The sequence below is a fragment of the Danio rerio genome, chromosome 5 (assembly GCF_052040795.2).
Source record: "Danio rerio strain M-AB ecotype USA chromosome 5, GRCz13ab, whole genome shotgun sequence".
Taxonomy (NCBI): domain Eukaryota; kingdom Metazoa; phylum Chordata; class Actinopteri; order Cypriniformes; family Danionidae; genus Danio; species Danio rerio.
In genome coordinates, this window is record NC_141025.1 from 27187394 (window position 1) to 27213157 (window position 25764).

Sequence of the window (25764 nt, forward strand, 5' to 3'; positions counted from 1 at the left end):
CTCTAAAGGTGTTTTAGTGAGAAAAGAAGTCATGCTCTTTAGCCTCCTTGTTAGAGCAACCGAATTCTATACAAAGAACCGCCGGTTCAATCCCAGCTCAGACCAGGATTTACTCACCCTTTACTCGTTCCAACCCTGTTTAGGTTTCATTTGTTGAACACAAAAGATTATATTTTGAAGAAATCTGAAAGCTTGAAACTATTGCCAGTATTAGTATTCCCTACTATCCATACGAGTGATAAGGTTCCTTTAAAATGTATTCTTTTGTTCAACAGAAGTATCCTAAACGGGGTTGGAAATCCAACTTTTTTTTTTTAAGAAATGAATGTTTATTTAGCAAGAATTCTGTAAACTGACCAAAACTGAGAGCATATATTACATACAAATATTTTAAATAAATAATATGATTTAGAATATTTTATTCATCACAATACCGCAATACTACTGTTTCTACTTAAATTGTAATCAAAAACATTAAGACATTGTTCGGACTTTTTTCAAACAAGTAAAAACAAGTTACTGACCCTAACGTTCATAAAAGTATAGAAGCATCAATAATATAAACATTTCCCACAACTTTTATTATGAATGTGCAAACACATCAAATGCAAACATACAAAACACTGAACAATGCCAATATAGATTACAAAAATATAGTACTTTTTAGAATTTATTTTCATTACAAATTATGTACATCAATAGGTTAATTCACAGTTCTCTTCTAGGGAATATTTACATATCTGTGTTACAGCACATTTATGTGTCTTTGTTTTACATTTCAAAGTCAACATCAGTAAGAGTAAGAGCTTTGTTTAGTCGTAGCCAGCTAGTGCTTTAAACTGTTTGATCTGTGATTCTAAAAGATCATAGTAGATCCTCCTCTTGCCAAGGTTTTTTCTGTAGGGCATCAAATCGTTCACATTTAGAGCATCATCCTTTCCTGTCCATACAGTCAGGCTGTACCTGAAAGAGATCACACACACACACACACACACACATAAAAAAACTTAGAATCACATGAAAATGGCCAACTTTAAAACACAACACAATCGTCTTCACCATACTTTTAAAGTCCATGCAAAATCATAATGTACAATGTTTTATTTTGCTTGCACTTATTGTTTGTTAGTTTTAAGGTGAACAAAAATTCACAGAAAAAAGTTTGTTGTTTTGGTAATCTTCAATCAAAGTTTGACCATTTGCTACCGCATTTGGGGTGTAAGTACTTCTCTGTTGATGTCAGTCTGACGCTTCAGCCATAATATTTTTAGCTCCGCCCCCACTCAATTCAGTGGTCCTTTGCTATTATGTGGTTCAGCTTTTGTGGCCTTGCAGTTTTTTTTGTACAATTTATTATTATTATTATTTTTTACAGTGCATTGTGTTCTGCGTCCTGATTTGCTGTAGACTATCTTTAATCAATCTCCTGCATGCTGTCTCCTGTACAGTACAGAATGTATTCAGCTTCCCAAATTGGTAAAAAATTTTAATTGCTAGCAGTGTGACTCTGATGTGCTGGACTGTATGTTTGCAAGCTTTCACAACCGCACAATGTCGATGAAATGTTCTACACCGTCAAAGGCACCTGCGATAGCACCCAAAAGGCAGAGGAAGATGCTAACCATCGCACAAAAAGTTGGACTTCTGGACATGGTAAAATCCATCAGTATTATTTATAGAAAAACATTTATATCTTTATTTCACAAACAAATGTTTGGGCCTGAAAACAGGTTTTGCTCTTTGGCTTCATTCTATAATACTGGCCTTAGAGAGAAAAGTGTGAAAATGTTAACGCCTGTCTGAGAAATAAGTGTATAAGGTGTGTAGTGAGGGGTTTTACAGCCTTAAAACACCTATAAAAACTAAAAAAAAAAAAAAAATAATTAAGCTGACTACTTTAAGGACTTCACCTAATGCGGATTATTTTTTTTTAGAACTTAACTCTCGCGATTAACGAGAGACCACTGCATTACATTTCAGTCAGAAGAACATCAACGTACTGAAATAAAAGAACTTTTATATAGAATTTGAATAAAAAATTGTCATATAATCCAGTGGTCCTCAACCCCTGGGCCGCGGTCCGTGGATCAGTAGATACAGGGCCGCACAAGAAATTCATTTATTTATTTGAAAATGGCGCCTTTCTAGACAAACAAGGTCACCTTACAACAAGCATGCACAGCCATAACAGAACAAATTAATAAACAATTAATAAAACATAGCCAAAGTAAATTTTAAATGCATGTAAGAAGTTGCAGGTATCATGAATATAAAATAAAAGGATTAAAGAAAGTAAAGAAAAAAGCCTGCTTAAAAAGATGGGTCTTGAGATCTTGAGGTCTTCTTAGGTCCAGGAGAAGCGAGTACCATAGATGAGGAGCCATTGAGCTATAAGACCTGGCACCTATTGTGCTTAATCGAGTGCGAGGTGACACCAGGGAGAAAGAGTTGGCTGATCTAAGAGTGCGAGAAGGAGTACAAGTATGTAGAAGTTTGGTGAGATATTGTGGAGCAAGATTATGAAGTGCCTTAAAAGTGAGTAGTAGTATTTTTAAAATCAATCCAAAACTTTACCGGAAGCCAGTGAAGCTGATAAAGAAGTGGTGTGACATGCTCATGAGATGAAGTCCCAGAGATGACACAAGCTGCATGGTTCTGAACCAGTTGGAGTTTTTGGAAAAGTTTGAAAGGAAGCTTATTGAAAGTGCATTACAGTAGTCAAGACATTAAGTAACTATTGCATGGATGAGACGTGCTGTTATTGAATGTGAGAGAAAGAAGGAGATGAGTGATGTTATGCAGGTGGAAATATAAAGTATGCGTAATATTATTGATGTGAACTTCAAATGAGAGTGTGCTATTGTTCATTTATTAATTATTAATTACTTCTGTTTTATTTATTATCAGAGTCTGAACGATCATTTGTTTTGAAAAACTTTCATCTTGTGTGGATTATACACATTTCAGTAACGTTAGCACTGCAGTGCTTTTAATTTTCTCCATAGATAAAACTTGTATCAGAGTTGTAGCAATGTTTTGTCCGATTGAAGGTCACATAGCAATCTACAAAAAGGTTGGGGACCACTGATATAATCAAAAGCACAACCATCATTTCAAATTGAAAGGATTCAAACATCTTTGTTAGTTCTGAGTGATGGAAACCAAGAACCTAAACAGAAGACTACTGGATCTTCACATCCTGCTATACCTCAACACTGTTCTTCACAGAAAGAGAAGAGTTGCTATTCCAGTCACAAACAAGTGTAATAGATGAGCCAGAACCAAATTATCCAGCAAGAAATTACTAAGCATTAGGGTGAACTTGATTGTGTCCTTGCTTGTATAACATAAATCAATCACCGAGGTAATAGAAAGACTCCTTCACACAGATGCACGGCTTAATAGTCTCTGTAGCGGTAAATATGGACGTACATTTAAATAGGCTTATTAATGGAGAATTTCTGACCGGTCTGACTGCTCTAAAAGCCACTGGAACTGTGGGAAGGACATTGGAAGGAGAGATGCTCGGACTGGAAATGTGACGGGTTGCTTTAGGGGTCTGCATAATTCTTCCATCTGATGAACCATCTCCCAGCTGTAACCTGTTTCACAGAAGAAAAAAAACTCAGAGAGCAAACACTCAACAAGGTCTAAAAAAATTTTTTAGATTTAAGACCTCAATCCACAAAAGAAAGCCAGAGCAAAAGTTGTGAGCAAAAATTCTAAGCACTTTTTCCTGGTACAAGTACAGTCCAAAATAGATGCTGACAAACTTGCCAGTGAAGGTAAATCACCATCACGCCAATCTGACTGGATTTACAGGCTGAATAATCGATGTATAAATATACACATTTACTTGCATACTTGTATATAATGCTTAAAATATACACTTCAAGTTATAAACATTATATTTTCATAAAGAAATAACAGAACTTTTTAAAGCATTAGAAAAGCATACATTTATTTTCACAAGTTTATTTTTGTATATCATTAGGTGTCAAAAATACTTTCTGTAAAATTACCTAAAAAGTTAAATTAATAGATCAAATAAAAAAACAAACATTTTAGCCTTTTCCCCATAGCTCAAACTTTTGAAAGGCTGGAGTTTGTTAAGCTTGAATATATGTAGTGCAAATTAAACTTTATATAGAAAAGCTTTTTTTAAGACTAATAGAATTTTTAATAATATAATGTATTTCTTCTTTTCAGAGTAATGATAAAACTGTTTTGATGCTTTAGAAAATCAATTCTAAGAAATGAGTTTGCTTTAATAAATGGTGATAATTTTATGGTTTATCAATTTAATGGGATTTAATTAAATCCATTTAAATGTTTTTATCTTTATATTCTGATATATTAAAAATGTTTCATATTTAAATTAAATCTATTTATCTATAGCATCATACTTTTGGTGTTGTTCGTTTTAAATAATTCTAAATAATTTTAATTACAAAAAGGATGCCTGAAGAAACACTATGAGAAAAATGATAAAACTCAAAACACTGCTTTTTCATTCATTCCCTAATGATCTGATACAAGTATATAGTTTTAGCTGAATAATGTTTAGTAAAATATTGATTCTTCAGTTCAAACATGATTTTATAATCCTAATTTAAAATTTCTGCGTCCTTATTTTTCAGAAATCAATCTAATATATTCATTTGATGTTATTTGGAACATTACAAATGCATTTTAAGTCACTTTTGATCTATTCAGTATATCTTTTTGAAATAAAATAATCTCAGTTTTTGTTCTTTCAGTATAAATTGCTTATTTAAACACTAGGCTTTTTGATATTGACGTTGTTGTGATAGTTTTTTTGTTTGAATTTGTATTTTTATTGGTATGGCCTTTAACATTTGGGGACCATAAATATATAAACTAGTCTTCGGGCTAATTTAGGTACAATTACATTCTTGGGGAACATTTATTAATGTACACTGTCCCATGTTGTGAAAACATAAACTTAAAAAAAACAATTTACTCTGTAAATACACTATACATGTAGCGCACATTAGAGATGCGCGGATGGCGGTTACAGCCGCGGAATCCGCGGATAAACCGCGGATCGGGCGGATGACGTGACGAAAAATTATATTTTAATTAAATTCGGGCGGGTAGTGGGCGGTTGTACTGTTTTGTACACATAGCTGGCGCACCAACGAAAAAGCCTAGGACTGACTTCACAGAATGAGAGGAGGAATCGGATACACTAATTCTGGATGAAGTACAGAAGTCTTCCTCTACAAAATTAAATATAGACAGATCAGCAGAGGAAAATCTACTTTCCTTTTGGGAGAAACAAGGCAGTCATTCCCACGTCTACAGCCCCTTGCCAAGAGAATTCTATGCATTCCAGCCACAAGTGCTGCGAGCGAGCGCTCCTTCAGTGCAGCAGGGCGCATTAGATGCCAGGCGCTCTCGTCTGAATGTTGAAATGATGTGTCAAAATGCGTTTTCTATTAGGCTACAATAATAAAAAAAAAATTGTACAGTACAGTGCGTTTCATTTAGGCTATTTATTAATTTATTTTTGTCCCCGTGCACCGATTGGAGACGGAGTTCACTGCTGATATTCTGAGAGCTTTATAGGGTGCTTCTCATTTCTTATTTGTGTATCCTTGTTTCATTTCCTTGCTTTCTTTCCTCGTCTTTCCACCCCTATAGGATGCGAGGGAAGGACGCAAAAAAAAACCTCAAGGACTGAGGAATCGAATCAAGTGAAAAGACACGTCCTCATATTGTTTAGCGTCACTTCAAAGCGTCAATTAATGCTGGATTTGACTTGCACGTTTGGATTAACTGCATGTCATTAAAGTCATTCTCTATTTTCTAATAATCAATAAAGAAACATTCATTTAATAATAAAAAGGAAAAAGCCATTCAAATAAAGAGCTCAGTCAGCAGATGGCGGGCGGGTGCGGTTTTAAAAATTGGTCAAAAATGTTAGTGCGGATGGATGGCGGACGGATGATGAGTTTTATGATGCGGTTGCAGATTAAATAATAGCCCATCCGCGAATCTCTAGCGCACATCTCCGATTATAAATAAAATAAAACTCATACTTTTTAAAGTGCTGGTTACTCAGGTAACATAACAATGATCTTACCAGGATTGTCTACATCTTCAGTCCATCCAGTGGTCCAGCCCAAAGACAGAACATCATTCTCTGATCTTTGAGCCACTTCCTGCAGGAAAACATGAGGGTCCACAGGGGTGGCTGTTCCACCAGGACCAGGAAGAATATCAGCATTAATCCACACAGGACCCTTCAGCTGATCTCGGACCTCTTCCAGCAGACTCATGGATTGGGATACAGCTGCCAGACTGTCGATCAAAATGGCTTTCATTCATCAACAAAATAAATCAATATATACAAGCAACAAATAATCTGCTAGGAATTCGGGGTAAGGACAATATGCAGTATTAAACGATTTAAAAATAATAAACATTTTTGAAAATGAAAATGAAGCTTCAGGTTTGGTCTCTGTGCTGCCTTTTATGTTTCAAGAGTTCCCACTTAGATATGCTTGGCACTTATAGCAGGTTTGGCATGCTGTCCCGGGAGAGAACCCTGAGCTCGGAGATATTTGAGCCCAGGGCTCCCGCCCGGTCTAGAAGCATATCAGGAGAACCGAGATCAGGTAGGTCTCGATCTCTCGCCCTTTAGAAGGGGAGAAAAAGGAGGAGATGGGGTGGAAGGGGGGATTCTTCCAAAATGAAGATGGTGCAATGGGGAGAAAGTGATCCATTTATACTAAACTAGGATCATTCTGATTGGATTATAACTGATTACGGATGAGTGGCCAGCGGTGCACAATCATATCACGTGCTCCTCTCGAAATTAGTTTATGAAACTTCACTTAAAGATGCTTTTATATTTAGATTAAAACACTGTGTGGTTAAAATAAATAAATTCATCACCTTTTAAAGTCCAGTTTTATTCCTTTGTCTGACTTGACGACTTCTTTAAGCCAGTCCTGCAGAGTTATATCGCTGTCTTTGGCAGGTGGGTGAGCCATGATGGGCTCTTCTGGATCGGCACCCCTGAGAAGAACATCTGCTTCAATCATCTGTGCAGAACCTCAACCAGGAACAGAAGAGGAAATACGCTCAATACCAGTGTTGGCTGTTACTGTAACTAAATAACTTTTCAGCCAAAAATGTAAAGTAAGTGTTTACTTTTCATCTTTAGATAATTAACTACATTTACTTATAATGTACTTGCCTTAAATACTATACATAAATTCAACAGTTCTGTATGAATCAATTCAGAGAAAGTCAGCTGAGAAATTTTTGTTTTTGTTTTTACAAATTCTGTTTATTTTGCATAATCTTTCAACAAAAGGTTACATTTATCAAGATGACTGAACATGCTCAAGAAATAATTCAGTTAGAAATGTTTTTTTTCTGCAGTTAGAAAGTGTTTAAGTGTTCTTTTTCTTCAAGTGAATATGACTATTATGACTACATGACAAGTGAAGTGACTGTTCTTGATGTTTTATTTAGATTTAATAAAACTAAAAGGTCCTGTTTGGTTCAAATTTTAACATTTAAAGGGATATTTCACCCCAAAATTTAAATTCTGTCATTATTTCCTCACCAAAATATCTTTATTTCTATTCAACAGAAGAAAGAAACTCATAAAGAGTTGAAGCCACTTGTGGATGAGTAAATCGTGAGTACATTTTCATTTTTCAAGTTTAATTTCTAGTGTCTCTGAGATTTAAGGGCATGTAATTTAACTTAAGTTATTAAGTCAAGTAATTTAACTTAAGTTAACTTATTTAAATTACATGGTTGCTTATGAAATTATGTGGTAATTTTTAAACATAGTAATTAAAAAATACATTTCAATACAATTCAATGATGTGTTTACTAGTAATTAATATATTTATAAAGGAACTTACCCAACAATGATCCATACCATAGATCAATACACACATTATTTCATAAAATCGAGCATGTGGTCATGAGAAATATATAAACAGTAACGTTAGATACAAAAATCTTTAGGCTACGTAAACTCACCTCGAAGAGCCTCTATGAGTTTGCTTTTGCTGTTAGCTGCATGATACCACTCAATATCAGCAGCATCTTTTCTCCTTATCGTTCCTTTGTTGAGGAAATATTCTAGTGTTTGTTCACTCATTGATCCTACGATTATGCAACATAACCAAGTTTAGTTTTACACTGTTTTTGGACCACTGCAACAATGTCATTTTGATTGGCGAACTAGCAAGTTAGCTGACGTTAGGTTCCTTACCTTTGGAGATTGACTGTAATTTGAGGTAGAAAACGATTAAAGATGCGATAATTGCAGCACATGCGATAAAACGGTACAATTTATGTTTAACTAAACCCATATGTTATAAACAGTATTTATATTTTGCGAACATAGCAGCTGCATTGCTACTTTAAACATAGCTTTTAAGCAGCACGGAAACCGGTAACCTGAAGCATTATGGGACTTGTAGTTCACTGCTGTGCATATCGTACCAAGGATTTAACTATTACTATACTTTAATACTACGTTTTTACAATAATTACATAATATACTATTATGTCATTTACTATTTTTCATATTTTCAATACTTTAACGTATTTCGACGCAGAAATATACTGTAGCAGTTTGGATAATATAAATAATATTATGAATACTATTTCTTTAAAAGTTGCAAAAATAAATCATTACAAAACATAAATGTTAAAACAATTTAAACATACTATTTAGTGTATATTATATTATATATAGTCAGCTTAGCATTATTTTATTACAATTTTAATTTAGTCTTTCGTTATTGAGACAAATTAAAATGGAGACTGGTGGCAGTCCAAAGCAGCTTTACAACAGGTGCACATTATTACATTATACAAGGAGTTAATTATAGGGTGGACAGTATATATACATACATACATACATACATGTAGTTAATCTGCAGTTATGCAATACATTATGTTCTTTTCAAAAAGGTGATGCCTTTTTATCCTATTTATTTGTTATCCTCAATGTCCTCATAGGGTTGACATCATCTCTTCACAGATCTTGGATCTGATCGAGTGGTGCTGCACAATCTCTAGAGGCATTGAAATGGGCATTCTGAGGTAAAAAGCTGTTGTTCATAATATTTCAAACATGATCAAATATTGTTAGTGTGAAAGAATGCATTTGAAGTGGTGTGTTTCACTGGATTATACGATGCACTGTGTATATGCTTTACTAAAAAGATAAGTCCTGGTTTTATTTGGCTTTAAACTCTCTGAGCCTCAGACATTATCATATTTTAGAGTTTAGGAGCCAAATATGAAAAAGCTCAACCTCCTTTAGTGGACTTTGCAATTCTGGGTACTATCAGAAGCCCTGATCTCAAAAAGGGATCTTAAAGAGAGAAGGCCAGTTAAATAAACAGGAACTAGACAATTTAAAGACTTGTAGGTGAGAAGCAATGTTTTGTAATGCATTTGTAAACAACAATGTGGAACTTAACAGGCAGTCAGTGTAAAGAAGATAAAATAGTTTTTTGTAAGCATTGTCAGTTACGTTTGTTGGCTTCTGGTTCATAAATGGGGAGGATTCAATTGTCTAATCAATTTATTTATGCATTATTCATTATCATATCTCTTTTTAATGAGTTTGAGATTTGAATTATGACTATTTTCTGTTCTGTTATTCTAGATTAATACCAGATTACTTGCTTTTGAGGTTTATCCTAGGAATAGCCACATGAATACAAAACAATGCAGGCATTTTGCTTTTGAAGAATTTCATATACAACCTTGATCTTTTAAGCATCTTTATTGTCAGGTTTAGTTTCAGGTCTGTTTTCAGAGGGTGGTTGATTTGCTTTGTAAGTCTGTTTATCATCAGGTACAGAGAGGTGTTGAGATCCACAGCTGTCAGCACAGCATCTACAGTCTCTGCTCCATTCATAATCCTCAGAAGCCACGGTTTTTGTTTTACTCTCCTCATGTGATACGTCCAGCTCTTCTAGTTGCATCAGGAGACGTTTTTCTAAGTTTTCAGTGTTTCGTGCCAACATGTAGCTAACCTTCCTCTGATGTGCCAGTGCCTCCTCTTTATCATTTAACTGAAAAGAGGAGACAATCAAAAAGAGGACATTTACAATGCAATATGAGTGACAGATGTATATGTGAAGACAGAATAAAAAGAAAAGTAAACTGACCAGATCAAGTAGCATATGCAGTGTTTCACTGGAGTCACTTGGTATCCTTCCGTCACTTGTTGTGGGCAGAATTTTTTTTAGCCTTTCACCTACAGTGAGGGACCACTGCTTTCCTTTATTGAAAATAATTAAATAGAATAAAAAAAGACTATAAAAAATATGATATCAGTCTAAAATTACTGTAAAAACCATACCAAAACTACTAAGAAAGTAAGCTAAAAGAAAATTAATAAAAATGTCATTAACATTAACTAAAGAATAAATAGTATATAATAAGATACTAGTATATAATAATATATTTAAAGTAATAAAATAATGCTCTGGCCTGGTGTACATTTTACCAGCAATGTGTGAATTTCTAGTATTATATAGAGTGCCTAGGAAGGCAATTCAAGGCAATTTTTGGGGGGAGGGCGATTTACCCTGCTTCAAATGAACTCTTGCAATTTCTAATTTACTTCATCCTAATGATCTGAGGGATCTGTTAGGTTTGTATTCAATGAGCAAATCTGTAATGTATTGAGGTCCTAGTAATAATACTTTAAAATCTATTCTGAATGTAACTGGGAGCCAGTTTAAAGACCTGAGAATAGGTGTGATGTGCTCTGATTTCCTGGTTCTGGTCAGAATCCTGGCTGCAGCATTCTGCATGAGCTGTAACTGTCTGACTGTCTTTTGGGGAAGGCCAGTGAGAAGTCCATTACAGTAATCCACCCTACTGCTTATAAAAGCATGAACCAGTTTCTCTAATTCTTCACAGGAAACAAAGCATCTAATTCCTGCAATGTTTTTGAGATGATAGTATGCTGATTTACCTAATGCTTGACATGACTACTGAAATTCAAATCTGACTTCAGAGTCACACCAAGATTCTTGACCTTATTTTTTGTTGTTTGACCTTTAGTGCTAAGGTACACATTCACAGAGAACCTCATTTCTGTTCCTAAATGCAATGACTTGAGTTTTCTCTTTGTTTAACTGAAGAAAATTTTTCCAACATCCAACAGTTAATTTCATCAATGCATTGGAAGAGGGTGTCAATGGGGCTGTAGTCATTAGGCAGTAGACTATTTATATCTGAGTGACATCAGCATAGCTGTGGTTAGAGATTTGGTTCTTCCTCATTATTTGGCTCAGTGGGAGCATATAAAAGATTGAACAGGAGAGGTGCTGGACTCCACATGTCATGGGTGTCCACCTTGACCTATGGTCACCTATACTGACATAGTTACCTCTCCCTTCAAGGTAAGATCTAAACCATTTGAGGACCGTCCCAGACAGCCCAACCCAGTTTCCAGCTTATCCAGAAGTATGCTGTGATCACAATGTCAAATGCAGTACTGAGTACCAGCACTGTTAGCTTGCCTGAATCTGTATTGAGGCGGATATCATTGATTATATTTATATATAACCAATGACTGGTGTTGTCTGTACTATGATGTGCTCTGAAACCAGATTGAAAATTGTCTAAACATCCCCTGAAGCTTAAGAACTTGTTAACATTGTTAAAAATTTATGGAATGCCTTTTTAGGCAAAGTTTTTGTAAAGATTTTGTATACTTTTCCTAGGGATTCTACAGAATGACAAATATCATTTAGCCAAAGTGTCAGAAGAGCACAACAAAAGCCTTTATTGATCATTACGTATTTTAAAGTGGAAGGAATATGAAACAAAACATATGATGTTCTTACTGGAATGACAATGACAGCAGAACTGAGACTAAAGTATTTGTTACAGTAGGTAAGACTGAAATGGCACTTAGAATTGTACTTAAATTTCTTCTTTCATACAACACTTCATATTTTGGTCATACTTTGGTCTTGAACATATATTTCACAAATTAGTGATGAATTGCTAAATAAAAAGGACAGGATGTTGTTATTGGTAAAAACAAGCAAAACAAAACTGGAACGAGCTACTTGTTGCAGCAGGAAAGCCAATAACATTTAACACTCACATGCTTTGATCGCCATCATCAAACAACGACCCAAGCATCAACGCTAACATCAGTGGCGGGAAAAATGGTGGGGGTAAGTTACATACTTTGCCATATGGCAACTTGGCATATACAGTAGAATGCCTAGGCAATGTACAACGTAGCTATCATTTCATACTTTGAAGCTCGATTTTAGGCATTCTACAGATTTCCTAGGCATTCAATGCTAGATTTCACATATTGCCGGTTACAAAAACACACACACACACACTTTTTTCCTTTTTGTAATACCTGTGTCATACACATGTCATTATACAGATTTGTGTCCTGATATGTCACACACACACACACACACACACACACACACACACACACACACACACACACACACACACACACACACACACACACACACACATACAACACCATTGTGTAAGATTTGATTGGTGATTTCACATTTGACAAAAAAAGGTTGAAATCAATTGCATCGAAGGAAATTAAGTCCCTTTTTGAGCCTTTTTTAGTATAATTCAATTAATTAAAGAGGTTTGTAAGTTTCTGATAAAAAACAAAACAAAACAGATCTTTTACTATGTCATGCAATGGCATAACAACAACTTTTTATGAAACAGACACCTTACAAGTAATATATTCAAGTAAAGCTTTAAATTACAAAAATGTCTTCAACATTTAAAAATTATGGCTAAATCAGGTCAACATATTCATCCACTCTTTTTTAAAGAGCCTCAAATCAATTCCCACAATCAGCTTAGTGTCTGAATTGATTACAAAATGACAGATTCAAACATCCCTAGTGTAACTAACTTTCAGACAATACTTTTTAAACACATTACACTGACACAAACAGCTAATTAACCCAAAACTGAACAATCTGCCATCATTTACTCATTCTCCACTTTCTTTAAACCTGTTTGAGTTTCTTCTGTTGAACACAAAGCATTGTCTTCCATAGTTTGGTGTTCAACAGAAGAATAAAATATATACAGGGTTTAGAAGCGCTTGAGTGTGAGTAAATGGTGAATAAATAGTCATTTTTAGATGAAATAACCCTTTAACTGAGCAGCCCTTTACCTTTCTCATGTCTTTGGTTATGTGTCTGGTGTCTGTCGGTCTCAGCCTGCCGGAGCACGTTCTCACCGACTCTCCTCAGCTGCTGCTCAAAGGCGATGCGGAATGCATCCATCATGACATAAGCCTCGTCCTTCCTCTTCTGCTGCTGCTCCAGCTAATGCAGACAAATGCATTGTGTTACAAGTCTCTTAAAGACAAATGGCAATGCCAGCACTGTAATGGTTTTAATACATGTATTGGCTTAATGGGAGAGTTCATTTACAGGATAATGGAACAGAAGTATTGACAAATACGAGACGAGTACCTCTTGCTTGAGCTGGAGGACCTGTTTGCGACTTGCAGCAGCACTTCTAGCACAAGAGCACGGCTCGCCCCCATTAGAGTTGCACTGACATGCCCCGTACACCGCCAACTTGGAGATCAGAAAACAGATATCTGTTTACTACAGAACAGAGCTATTTGTTTATTTGACAATGTGTGAAAATATTGTAACAAAAGTTAAATGATAGCCATGTGGGCAGTGCGCCAACATAAAGTTTAGAGCCTTTGAGCTTCAGACATCTCGAGTTTTGTCTTGGCTCATCGATCTTACCCCCTATCTTTGCTTCTTTTCTAAATACTGTCCTTCCAATAACAGAATTTTAAAAGCAAGTCATGTTTTTTGGTTGCTTTCACAGCTTAAGGCATCCGAACTAAAGTGACAATCACATTGTTTGACCAGTTTTTAAATTGGTGTGGCATACAAAAAAAATAACAATCTGTCTTTTGTTTAGTCACGAGGCATTAAATGTCAGCTTTATGTGTAAGCAAAGTCTTCCTGATGATTATATAGTGTAAGTTTGGTAACACTTTACTATAACAGTACATAAATAATGATGTATTTAATTAAACCATACTTCATTATGAACTTGTGACGAGTTAATGCATGCACTAATCCTGAACCAACTTTCCCTACAACAAACATGAAAGTAATAAATAAAGTAATAAATGTCCCTCTAGTGTATGTTTACATTGAAAAATAATAGAAAAATGTTCTGTCTACATCAAAATGAACAGCTCAAACACAGGCATTCGTGAGTAGTTAAGAATGAGCTAATAATAATGTGCCCCTCCAAGTAAAGTCATGACATAAATATGCAATAAGAAGTCATGAGATCATGTTAGTTAAATTAACTTGAACTAAAGAGTTAATTAAAACATTAATTAATAAACATGTATAAACAAGTAAGGCAGCCATTAGTCACACATGAACTCGTGACGCATGTTGTAGGTAAACTTATTTCATGATAAGTGCGAGTCATCACATAATGAAGTAATGTTTAATTTACAAGAAATATCAGTATGTCATTATTCATGTACTGTTATTGTAAATTGTTACCATAATTTTAATTACCACATCTATTGACAAGATAGCAGAATTAAAGCCAATAAATAAGGCTATAACATGATGCTTTCTTAACTTCTGGTTTCTTACTGCTGTCGATTCAATTGTTCTAAAAGCACAATAATAAGCTCATCTTTGAACATATCAGGTACTAAATCCCATTCAGTCCCTTGTACTTGTGCATGATTGCAACAACTTGGAGACTGCAGTTCACATAATGACAAATAGTAACAAAAAGGGAAAAAAATATATATATATATTAAAGACATATATATATTTCTTAAAGACAGACTACGATTTCACAATACCTCCAGAGCTGAACCATCTGTTCTCAGGCTGCAGGACGGCTGAGTCCTCTGGAAGTCCCTCCTTTCCTTCGCACTTAGCATGGACAGGAGCTCCAGACATTTTTGGCTCAGAGCTAAGAAGCAAAATTAATAAAAATGTGCTGGAAACAAACCAGCAATTGACCATGAAATACGAGTAGGAAATAAGATGTGGCTTACATGCATTCTCTGTCCTTTGTTTCTGATGCTCTTTCATTTTTTCCTCCAGTCCTTTCTTTAGGGCTTCGTTTTCTGCCAGCACTCTGTGAGGTGGCATTGACATAATCCATTGACATTTAAAATGAACCACATTCACTTCCTTAAGGTATAGTTTGAGTCATTATAGACAAATGCTCCACATATATATATGTACAAAAATTGGTACTGGATACCATTTATACTGATTTTAAATATGTGACAAAACTGAAGCAGTTTGAAAACTTTTGTATTGTGATGTACAGTGTAGTGGATTATGAAAATCTGAGTTGAATCTAGTCTTATCAATCAGTTGTTGACTGGATTTTGATATAAGACTGCTGCTTTCAAAAGTGTAGGCAGGTAAATGCGAGGTTTCAGAGAAGGATTTCAGTGATTTGTGATATAGCTTTGGTTACTCCACTATGTAATCATAGCTTTCTGCCACAAGCAGAAGTCATCAGGTGGTTTCCAACCTTCCCGAAGTGTTTCTACCCTTATCGATTTATAATTTCAGCAAATTGTTTGGAAGCACTAAAAGTTTCCAAAAGATGTTTAAATCTTTACATGCTTTGACCCAGAGACTGTTTAGATGCTTGTGTGATGATAAGATGACTGATGTTTACTTTATGTTGACCGAAATGGCACCCAGTAGGCATAAGACGTCAACGTAACATCAAATTGACGCTGTATCCCATAGTTGCAATTTGTTTGGAAGTCAAAATCGGGTTGACGTCAGAAACCAATGTCAGAAACCAAAGTCGGGCCGACGTCAATGTCCAACGTTTAACCTAAAATCAATGTCTAATAATGTTACAGCTTGACTTTGTGTGGACCTTACCACTATGATGTCTATCAGACGTTGGATTTTGGTTGCCATACCTGACGAATAAATGTCAGTATTTGATGTCAATATGACATTGGTTTAACATCTTGCCTCTACGTTGATTTTGGTCACTTTCTAGCACAAGCTAAAATCAAACAAATATTAAATGTCATTAAACGTTATTATTGAACATCAAAATTATGTTGTTGTCACAATTTTGGTCACCTGACATCACGACCTAAATCTAACCTAATATTATTGTCTTTTGACATCGTGTGCCTGCTTGGCAATAACTTAATGCACTACAGAATGTTACGTTTACACACATTCACAAATTACATGTAAATGCATTAGCTGTTTACAGCGTAATACTCACTACTCTTGAGTACTTTTGAAAGGTCAAATATTACATGAATATTTACAACAGATACTTTTACTCTACTTGCACTACATTTTTAGGCAAGTAATGGTACTTTTACTTAAGTTTGATTTTTCAGTACACTGTCCACCACTGGTCAGCCATCTACTCACTCATGGCTTACAGCTTTCCTCTCTCTTACTCCATAACCAGCATGAATCTCGTTCTGCTTCTTCTCCCATCCTGCAAGCAGCATGTTTCTTGCTCTTCTCTCCCATGCCTAAAGCTGATATCAGTCACCATACTGACTTTGCAGGAAAGTGTCTACACCCTACCCCCACAGGAAAACAGCCATGCCTGCCAACCTTTGTTTTTACACTCCTGCATTAGTAGCGTGTACCTTCCTCTCATGAGCCTCTTGACAACCCTCCTCCCATGGCACGGTCAGCTCAATTAAAATTCTATGGTCTTTATCTGACCGTAAGACACTATCTGAACGAAGAGCTGTGTGAACCACATTTGGAAACTGAAGTTTTCTTCCAACATCCACTCTCAATTCTCAAGACTCTTCTGCTTGTAGCAAGCTTGACTTTGCTACTGCCCTAGTTGTGACAGGCCTAGCCCCCTCCTGAATCTAATTGTGTGGGTGGAAGTCGTTTTCATCAGTAGATCCAATTATGACATTTTGATTAGACATTACAAGGTCAAAAAATAAAAGGATGACTTGTTCACAAAAAAACTAAAATAAAAAAACTCTTTGCTTTGTAATTTCATGCTGACGAGAACTCAACAATAGACTTTTTGAATGGGTTTACCTCTCATACTTCAAGCTCCATGAGTTTTCCACATTCTTGAACTGCACCTGGTTAAATGTGATCTCCCACTGAAGTGCATTAACCTCCTTTATAGAAACAATTTTAAAAGAAATGAGACCATATTTATATATATATGTTTTTAAACAAAAGAATAAGATACCTTTTCAAGGGCTTTGGTCCTCTCCTCACTCTTCTGAAGCAACATTTTAGTATGACAAGTTGCTTTGTCCAAGATTGCCTTCAGGGACAAAATGTAGCATCAATTAATAAATTACTTAATTAATCATTAGTTCTGCAGTTTGTAATATTTTGTGCAATTAACTGAATGTAAGTGATAAGTGAGTTTATTGTGAATTCATACTCAGTGTTTTTGTCTTTTACAGAATCACTAAAAGATGAGGCTATAAAAAGTGCTCCGAGCTAAAAATGTCAGGGGCTCCAGCACCTACAGTTGTGCTAGCTAGAAAAATGACTAGCCCTTGCAGAATGTGTCAAAAATTTGAGAATTTTTAACAAAAAAAAAGTGAGAACATACAAAATGCCTGCTATTTTTTATTAATACTCTACTGAGTAATATATTTTACAGTATGTTTACATTGAGCTCACAAGACAACACATATTTTTATATTATGAAAATAGCCCCTGCAATATTTTTGACAAAAAAAAGTTACACTCAAACACAACAAGGTGGAAATGCTCACTGATCCTCCAGAAGACAATGCATTAAGAGCCAGTGAATGAAAATCAAGAATCTAAATATAGAGGTAATTTTGCACTTAATTTCTCTTCCAGGAAACATGCAAGTTTTTTCTAATTTTCCAAGGGCAATACTAAATAAAAAACATTTTTAATGACATTTTTTTTTTACATTTTCATGTTGTTTAAAAATAATTCACCCACTAGCTCTTAATGTCTTGTGTTTCCATATGGAGCATCAGTAAGCATTTTTGAATAGTTATGTTTGAGTCCCTCAATCACCCTCAGAGTTCAAAGATTAATTTCACAATCATACAGTCACTGCTGGAATGGGCTCGAATGTGCAGAATATGCTGGAAAACAGAAGAATCTGCAAGGAGATTTTTGTTCTGAAGAACTGAAGCAGTCTACTGTTTAGAACAAACAAGAGGCTTGTGAACAACCATCACAAAGCAGAAAAACACCCAAGTCCCCACACAGTATTATTAACCAAGGGTATGCAAACTCTTTTTAAATCATTTGCAGGGGGTTATTTTAATACTTTAAGCTATGTTTTTAACTTGTAAACACCATTTTGCCTTCAGAACCGCCTTAATTCTTAGTGGCATAGATCCAAGAAGGTACTGAAAATAATCCTCAGAGATTTTGGTCCATATTGACATGATAGCATCACACAGTTGCTGCAGATTTGTCAGCTGCACATCCATGATGCAAATCTCCTGTTCCACCACATCCCAAAGGTGCTCTATTGGATTGACATCTGATGACCGTGGAGGCCATTTGTGTACAGTGAACTTATGTTCAAGAAACCAGTTTGAAATGATTTGCACTTTATGACATGACACTTTATCCTGCTGGAAGTAGCCATCAGAAGATAGGTACATTGTGGTCATAAAGCGATGGACATGGTCAGCAACAATACTCAGGTAGGCTGTGGCACTGACACGATGCTCAATTGGTACTAATGGGCCCAAAGTGTGCAAAGAAAATATCCCCCACACCAATACACCATCACCACCAGCCTTGATACAAGGTGGGATGGATCAATGCTTTCATGTTGTTGATGCCAAACTCTGACCCTACCATCCGAATGGCAGAAATTGATACTCATCAGACCAGGCAACGTTTTCCCAATCTCCTATTCTATTGTCATATATGTATGATCTCACTTATTTCATTGAATCATTTGTTACATTTTAACAGTTTCTACAAGGGGTGTGCAAACTTTCAAGCGCAACTGTACATCTTATGTCTTTCAGATGGATTGGTGCTGCAGAGCAGCTCGGTATGGCCTATCCATAAACAGCTACAGTCTCTTCTGCTGATGATTATTGCTGGAACATCAAAAGTTACATACTGAGGTTTAAAACGAGTAATGATAAAATAAGAGATCATTATATTTTAAAACACCTGTCCTTGCAAGATCCGAAGAGCCTCGTGTTTACCCTCCAGGTGGCGATGAGTGACTTCAAGTTCAGTACGTAACAGCTCCACTTCCTGATATAGAGCAAGGATTTACATAAAGTACACATTAGACATTGTCATCTAAAGATCTGTCCTTTTACTCTATCCAAGGTGCTGCTTTTCTGTGACTCTAATATGGGAGACATGACAATTTGTTTGTTTACCTCAGTGACCTCCTGTAGTCTTCTCTGCAGCTCTTCGCTTGTGTCCTCAGTTGAGCTTTCTAGAGAATAAGACATTTTTGTTTTTCACAGTTCTAGGATTGCCAGCACATCATATCCTGGTAGTGCGGTTCTCAAATGACTATTGTTGAATATTTGTTTAAGTAAGGAATTGCTCAAGGGAGTGAGTACATAAAGTCCCCTCCCTGATAAGAAGCAGCAGGTGTAGACTTCACCAAACACAGCACAAATCAACAGAGCATGGATAAAGCAGCCGTTAGTGTTCAGAAAACCAGGAAGCTATTTTCATTGCTTTTTTTAACATTACTCATTGTGGTTCATTCATTAAAACTCCTGAAATGATCAGAGGCTTACATAACTTTAGATGTCAGTTGAGAAAACTAACCAGACTGTCTTTTCTCCCACCGTGCAACTCGTTCAGCTTCCAATTCTTCCCTAAAAACAGAGTACATGGCTCTACATGATGTCCATGAGAAGGGTCCATTGCTTCTCTCGCCGCCCTCTTTAATTGGTCGTGAGTGGGACAAGAAGTCCAGAAACCTTCCTCTGGTCTTCATTTGTGGGAGATGGCCATGATTTCTCCTGGATCTGGCCCCCATCCCATCACTCAAGACCTCCGTGAAGTTGGCACCCCATAAAAACAAATAATCCCCAAAACTATGCCATTCGTTTGTGCTACGTTTGTGCTGATTTGTGCCGCAAAAACGAACGTTTGTGCTGGTTTGGGGTCTGAGATATTAAACATTATTTTTTTAACCGTGTGACGTCACTCTCCACCCCATGTTGCGCAATTGACTTCAAAACAGCACAGGTCGTTTGTGCTCGGTTTGTGCTGGTTTGTGCCGTTAAAACGAACACGGTATCTGTTTTCCTCTTTTAGATATAAGCAAAATATTTCGGGAGCCGTGACGTCACTCTCCACCCCAGGTTGTCCAAATTGCACAAAACTGGTATCATTCGTTTGTGCTGGGTTTGTGCTGGTTTGTGCCGTTAAAATAAACACTTTATCTATTTTCGTTGTTTAGATATAATCAAAATATTTCGGGAGCCGTGACGTCATTCTCCACCCCATGTTGTCTAAATCACACCAAACTGGTCTCATTCGTTTGTGCTCGGTTTGTGCTGGTTTGTGCCGTTAAAATAAACACTTTATCTATTTTTATTGTTCAGATATTGCCTTATCAAAACATTTCGGGAGCCGTGACGTCACTCTCCACCCCAGGTTGTCTAAATTGCACAAAACAGGTGTCATATGTTAGTGCTGGATTTGTGGTGGTTTGTGCCGTTAAAATAAACACTTTATCTATGTTTATTGATTAGATATTGTCTAATCAAAACATTTCGGGAGCCGCGATGTCATTCAGCGCCCCATTATTTCCTCTAAATTGCACAAAACAGGTGTCATATGTTAGTGCTGGATTCGTGGTGGTTTGTGCAATAACAATTAACACTTTATCTATGTTTATTGATTAGATATTGCCTAATTAAAACATTTCGGGAGCCGCGACGTCACTCAGCGCCCCATTATTTCCTCTAAAATGCACAAAACAGGTGACATTCTTTAGTGCTGGATTTGTGCTGGTGTATGCCATTAAAATAAACACTTTATCTGTTTGTATTGTTTAGATATTGCCTAATCAAAACACTTTGGGAGCCGCGACGTAACTCTATATTGCACCAAACAGGTGTCATTCAGTTGTGCTGGTTGTGCCGTTAATAAACACTTTATCTGTTTTCCTTGTTTGGATTTAACCAAAATATTTGGTTAGATTTGTGCTGGTTTGTGCCATGAAAATGAACAACAGATATTTATATTTGTGCACAAATATGTTACTTTCGTTTGCTCACAAATTGTGCTCGTTTGTGCTGCAAAAATATGATTTGTAAAAAATAATATCAGATCATTAAGAGGTCTCTCTACCCCAGTTGCTACATATTTACTAAAATAGTCTCATTTGTGTTATGACATATTAAAAAAATTGCAAATATATGACAGAAGATTGTGATACAATATGAGGCATATTAAATTCATAGGCCTACTTTCCACTGACTAAAAATCATCCACCCGCACAGTTGGCCTCAAACTAAAATATAATTCGTATATTTTTTTGGAAAAAAATATCTTTTTGAAACAAATTTCGCATATAGTTTGTCTCTTTAAAAGCCGCTTTCCAATCGTTCGGACCCTTTTGTATGCTGAACTGTTAGGCTCACATTCCGTGCTAAACCAGGCAAGACAGCAAATCAATTTTATTTGGAGGGAAATTGACCAAAATTTAACGTTATGAATGAAAATGATTGGAGGGGAAATAAATGTATCAATTTTTTTTATACATTACAGAAAAATAAACAATGATAATAAAACAATAATAGTGCATTTGTATTATAGTGGCAGAAATATATTTTTTGACAGGCCTTGGGCAAAGTAAGCGGGCACTTTCAATTATAAAAAATATAGCACTTAAATTATTTAATTTTTAACAATCAATAAATTACACAGAGGTTTTATATCAAAAGTTAATAAAAATATAAAATACATTTTGTTGGTAAAATAACCATTTAAACAATGGCTGTTATTTATTTTAGTATTCAAACATTAAATACCGATTTTTTTCAAGTGAAATAAAAATGAAAATGAAACAACAGCATATCAGGATGTAAAGCATATTCATATTAAAGCAATTCCTGGTTGAGATTTTAGAAAATATAGCTACCCAGTATATATTAAAGATCACAGAGAAATTACATGTCCCCAAAAATGTCCAGCTTATATTTAACTGAATTGTATAAATATTGAAAATTTCTCATTTTATTTTTATTAAACATTTGTTATTTTTTATTAGCAAAAACAATATCAACATTTAAGAATCTATATTTCATTTATTCATTCATTCATTCATTCATTTGACTTGTTTATTGATGCATATATAGGCTATAATTTAAATTATATAACAGTACCTTGGACAGCTACAGTGCCACTAAAGCTTTCAAACAAAAGTCCAAAAAATTAAAGTTTTAAAGTTTAAATTAATTTTCTCCGGTGACGGCCGACATCACAACACGCCGTATAACCGTCCTTCAGGTGGTAGCCTATAGCTGGCATTAAATTACAAAACAAGCTGTCTGGGCCTTGAATTAAAAAAAGTTTAGTTAAACCAAATCAAAATGGTCAAAATAACATCCTACAGCCCGTGATAAAAACGCACAGTGTTTACCAATTAAGTGAATGTAAATATTTTATATGATTGTTGTTATTGTTATCATTATTATTATTAATTGTAATTAATTAATCAATTATTTATTGTTATTTTATTGCCATTTGGACATTGTTCTTTTACTGTATGACAAACAACACAATCACGAAAACCAAAACTTATCTGTAGAAAACGCATAGCCTATGTGTTTGCATGTGTTATAATCTATTTTTCCCCATAAAATAAATATTGACTAAATAAGTCCACTAAAGCTGCTTTACTTAATCATAAGTGGTAGGCCTACCTACCACAACAGAAAAGTTTAGGCTGCTAGTTTAAATACGAAAGCAGCCTAATATGGACGACCAGATGATACGAGTATTTAAGAGAAAATCTACATTTTTATAAAATTAATAAATAAAATTAATAAAAATTATTTATATATTTTTTAAATTATTTTTTCCCCTATCGTTAAGCATGCTGGCTACTCATGTGAGACTAAAACGAAGTAGATAAGTAAAGCAGGGTTGTAGCCAATTATCTTTATATTGGCCAAGCCCTTTTAATTGGATTAAATCTATCAAAATTATGTTCGCATCCTTTATGCTTTTTCTAATAATAAAAAGATCTCAGGATAACCTTGGCCTAGGCTATCTTAAAAAAAAGCATCTTAAACAAAATTTCTATCAGCCCAAACAAATTTAAATATTTTAAAATATGCGGGTAGCTGATATCATTATCTTTCATTCAATATTTTAATAAAAGAAGCAACACTAACGAAACTTTCAGGTACAATCCAGCACAAATGAAACGCACACAAACGAGACTATTTTAGTAAATATGTAGCAACTGGGGTAGAGAGACCTCTTAATGATCTGATATTATTTTTTACAAATCATATTTTTGCAGCACAAACGAGCACAATTTGTGAGAAAACGAAAGTAACATATTTGTGCACAAATATAAATATCTGTTGTTCATTTTCATGGCACAAACCAGCACAAATCTAACCAAATATTTTGGTTAAATCCAAACAAGGAAAACAGATATTAACGGCACAACCAGCACAACTGAATGACACCTGTTTGGTGCAATATAGAGTTACGTCGCGGCTCCCAAAGTGTTTTGATTAGGCAATATCTAAACAATACAAACAGATAAAGTGTTTATTTTAATGGCATACACCAGCACAAATCCAGCACTAAAGAATGTCACCTGTTTTGTGCATTTTAGAGGAAATAATGGGGCGCTGAGTGACGTCGCGGCTCCCGAAATGTTTTAATTAGGCAATATCTAATCAATAAACATAGATAAAGTGTTAATTGTTATTGCACAAACCACCACGAATCCAGCACTAACATATGACACCTGTTTTGTGCAATTTAGAGGAAATAATGGGGCGCTGAATGACATCGCGGCTCCCGAAATGTTTTGATTAGACAATATCTAATCAATAAACATAGATAAAGTGTTTATTTTAACGGCACAAACCACCACAAATCCAGCACTAACATATGACACCTGTTTTGTGCAATTTAGACAACCTGGGGTGGAGAGTGACGTCACGGCTCCCGAAATGTTTTGATAAGGCAATATCTGAACAATAAAAATAGATAAAGTGTTTATTTTAACGGCACAAACCAGCACAAACCGAGCACAAACGAATGAGACCAGTTTGGTGTGATTTAGACAACATGGGGTGGAGAATGACGTCACGGCTCCCGAAATATTTTGATTATATCTAAACAACGAAAATAGATAAAGTGTTTATTTTAACGGCACAAACCAGCACAAACCCAGCACAAACGAATGATACCAGTTTTGTGCAATTTGGACAACCTGGGGTGGAGAGTGACGTCACGGCTCCCGAAATATTTTGCTTATATCTAAAAGAGGAAAACAGATACCGTGTTCGTTTTAACGGCACAAACCAGCACAAACCGAGCACAAACGACCTGTGCTGTTTTGAAGTCAATTGCGCAACATGGGGTGGAGAGTGACGTCACACGGTTAAAAAAATAATGCTTAATATCTCAGACCCCAAACCAGCACAAACGTTCGTTTTTGCGGCACAAATCAGCACAAACGTAGCACAAACGAATGGCATAGTTTTGGGGATTATTTGTTTTTATGGGGTGCCAACTTCACGGAGGTCCCAAACCCCCCTCTGTCATGTCATCTTCTGTGGGACATTCAGGGCATGACGCCTCAGCCTGCATCACCATAAAATACTGCAAAAAAAGAAGAGTCTGAATGCATTTAGAAAGAAGTAGACTATACTGTAGTCACCATTTGAAGCGGATCACAACTTTGTCCTAAAGTTATTAAACAACAGCCTTTCTTATCTTAGGACAGTTTTGATAAACATCAATTTTTATACTCATTACATGCTGACAACTCTATAGAGTTCAAAGTATAATTACATACTTTTAAAGTGAGCTCTATTTAACTATTTAACGATAGTCAAACAGCAGATATAAAAACGTTCAACAGAGCTCGTTTGTACAGCGTCTTGGTTAATGTAAAACGAAACTTTTTTTTTTTTGGAGTATTTTAGGTTTATCAGGTAGGAAAACAACCACCACTAACCTGTACAAAAAACCGTGAGATGTATTTGCTTTTCGCCAACAAGAACAACGATGAAAATCCACTGCAACTTCTTCCTTACTTTGTCGAAGTGAAGCTTCTTAAGGGGCGTGTTTTGTGTACATGTGCATTATTGCGCAAGTACTGCAGATCGAGAAATGTCACTTGATACCACGGATTTTCAATCTTTACAGTGCCATATACCCATCAAAAATTTTTAACTTTCATTAAAATGATTCATAAATAGACTGTTGATGTTTTTTTACCTTAATAAACTAACAAACAAGCCTACATTACATAATACTATTGTATTCAACAGTAAATACTATAGTTTTCCCAGTTGAAAGTGTGTAAGTGCACCCGCTGCGTAAAACATATGCTGGATAAGTTTGCGGTTCATTCCGCTGTGGCGACCACTGATTAATAAATGACTAAGCCAAAAGGAAAATGAATAAATGAAATACTATAGTGTTTAAAGCGATACTAAAGTAAAGCATGTTGTACTGTATTTATGATATTTACAAC

The 25764-nt window shown here is 35.4% G+C and overlaps 2 protein-coding genes across 10 annotated transcripts; both read right to left on the reverse strand.

The window, feature by feature from the left end:
* Positions 1-560: 560 nt before the first annotated feature.
* fam151b (family with sequence similarity 151 member B) lies at positions 561-8454 on the reverse strand. Of its 5 annotated transcripts, none has more exons than NM_001431116.1 (6): positions 8267-8454; positions 8032-8157; positions 6925-7084; positions 6110-6327; positions 3467-3602; positions 561-963 (listed from the first exon to the last, which is right to left on the reverse strand). In NM_001431116.1, the coding sequence occupies exons 1-6, from the start codon at positions 8364-8366 to the stop codon at positions 813-815; spliced, it is 891 nt and encodes a 296-aa protein (NP_001418045.1). In that variant the 5' UTR covers positions 8367-8454; the 3' UTR covers positions 561-812. The 5 variants fall into 5 exon arrangements, with proteins under 5 accessions (NP_001418045.1, NP_001418046.1, XP_087107815.1 ...); NM_001431117.1 differs by having other exon boundaries at positions 3433-3602; XM_087251689.1 differs by having other exon boundaries at positions 563-963; positions 6925-7047; positions 8267-8451.
* A 1323-nt stretch (positions 8455-9777) lies between these two features.
* ccdc125 (coiled-coil domain containing 125) lies at positions 9778-25332 on the reverse strand. 5 transcript variants are annotated; one of them, XM_087252505.1, is made up of 13 exons: positions 25243-25332; positions 24815-24884; positions 19845-20073; positions 19442-19500; positions 19224-19310; positions 17278-17355; positions 17118-17203; positions 15104-15186; positions 14906-15018; positions 13518-13625; positions 13214-13367; positions 10185-10297; positions 9778-10088 (listed from the first exon to the last, which is right to left on the reverse strand). In XM_087252505.1, exons 3-13 carry the CDS (start codon positions 20056-20058, stop codon positions 9786-9788), a joined length of 1398 nt encoding a protein of 465 aa, XP_087108631.1. In that variant the 5' UTR covers positions 20059-20073; positions 24815-24884; positions 25243-25332; the 3' UTR covers positions 9778-9785. The 5 variants fall into 5 exon arrangements, 4 of the variants coding, with proteins under 4 accessions (XP_087108631.1, XP_087108629.1, XP_087108630.1 ...); XM_087252503.1 differs by having other exon boundaries at positions 19845-20065; positions 24802-24884; XM_087252504.1 differs by having other exon boundaries at positions 19845-20375; positions 24660-24884.
* Positions 25333-25764: the final 432 nt, after the last annotated feature.

What these genes read in the sequence shown, in the direction of transcription:
- fam151b (NM_001431116.1), bottom strand. Translation starts at nt 8,366, where the DNA reads ATGGGTTTAGTTAAACATAAATTGTACCGTTTTATCGCATGTGCTGCA. An exon ending in ATTACAGTCAATCTCCAAAG is followed by an intron (nt 8,158 to 8,266) that starts GTAAGGAACCTA and finishes GCATAATCGTAG; the next exon opens with GATCAATGAGTGAACAAACA. An exon ending in CTTTTAGAGCAGTCAGACCG is followed by an intron (nt 964 to 3,466) that starts GTCAGAAATTCT and finishes GATCTCTTTCAG; the next exon opens with GTACAGCCTGACTGTATGGA.
- ccdc125 (XM_087252503.1), bottom strand. Translation starts at nt 24,878, where the DNA reads ATGGTGATGCAGGCTGAGGCGTCATGCCCTGAATGTCCCACAGAAGAT. An exon ending in GACTACAGGAGGTCACTGAG is followed by an intron (nt 19,311 to 19,441) that starts GTAAACAAACAA and finishes GCTCTATATCAG; the next exon opens with GAAGTGGAGCTGTTACGTAC. An exon ending in TCCTCCAGCTCAAGCAAGAG is followed by an intron (nt 13,368 to 13,517) that starts GTACTCGTCTCG and finishes TGTCTGCATTAG; the next exon opens with CTGGAGCAGCAGCAGAAGAG.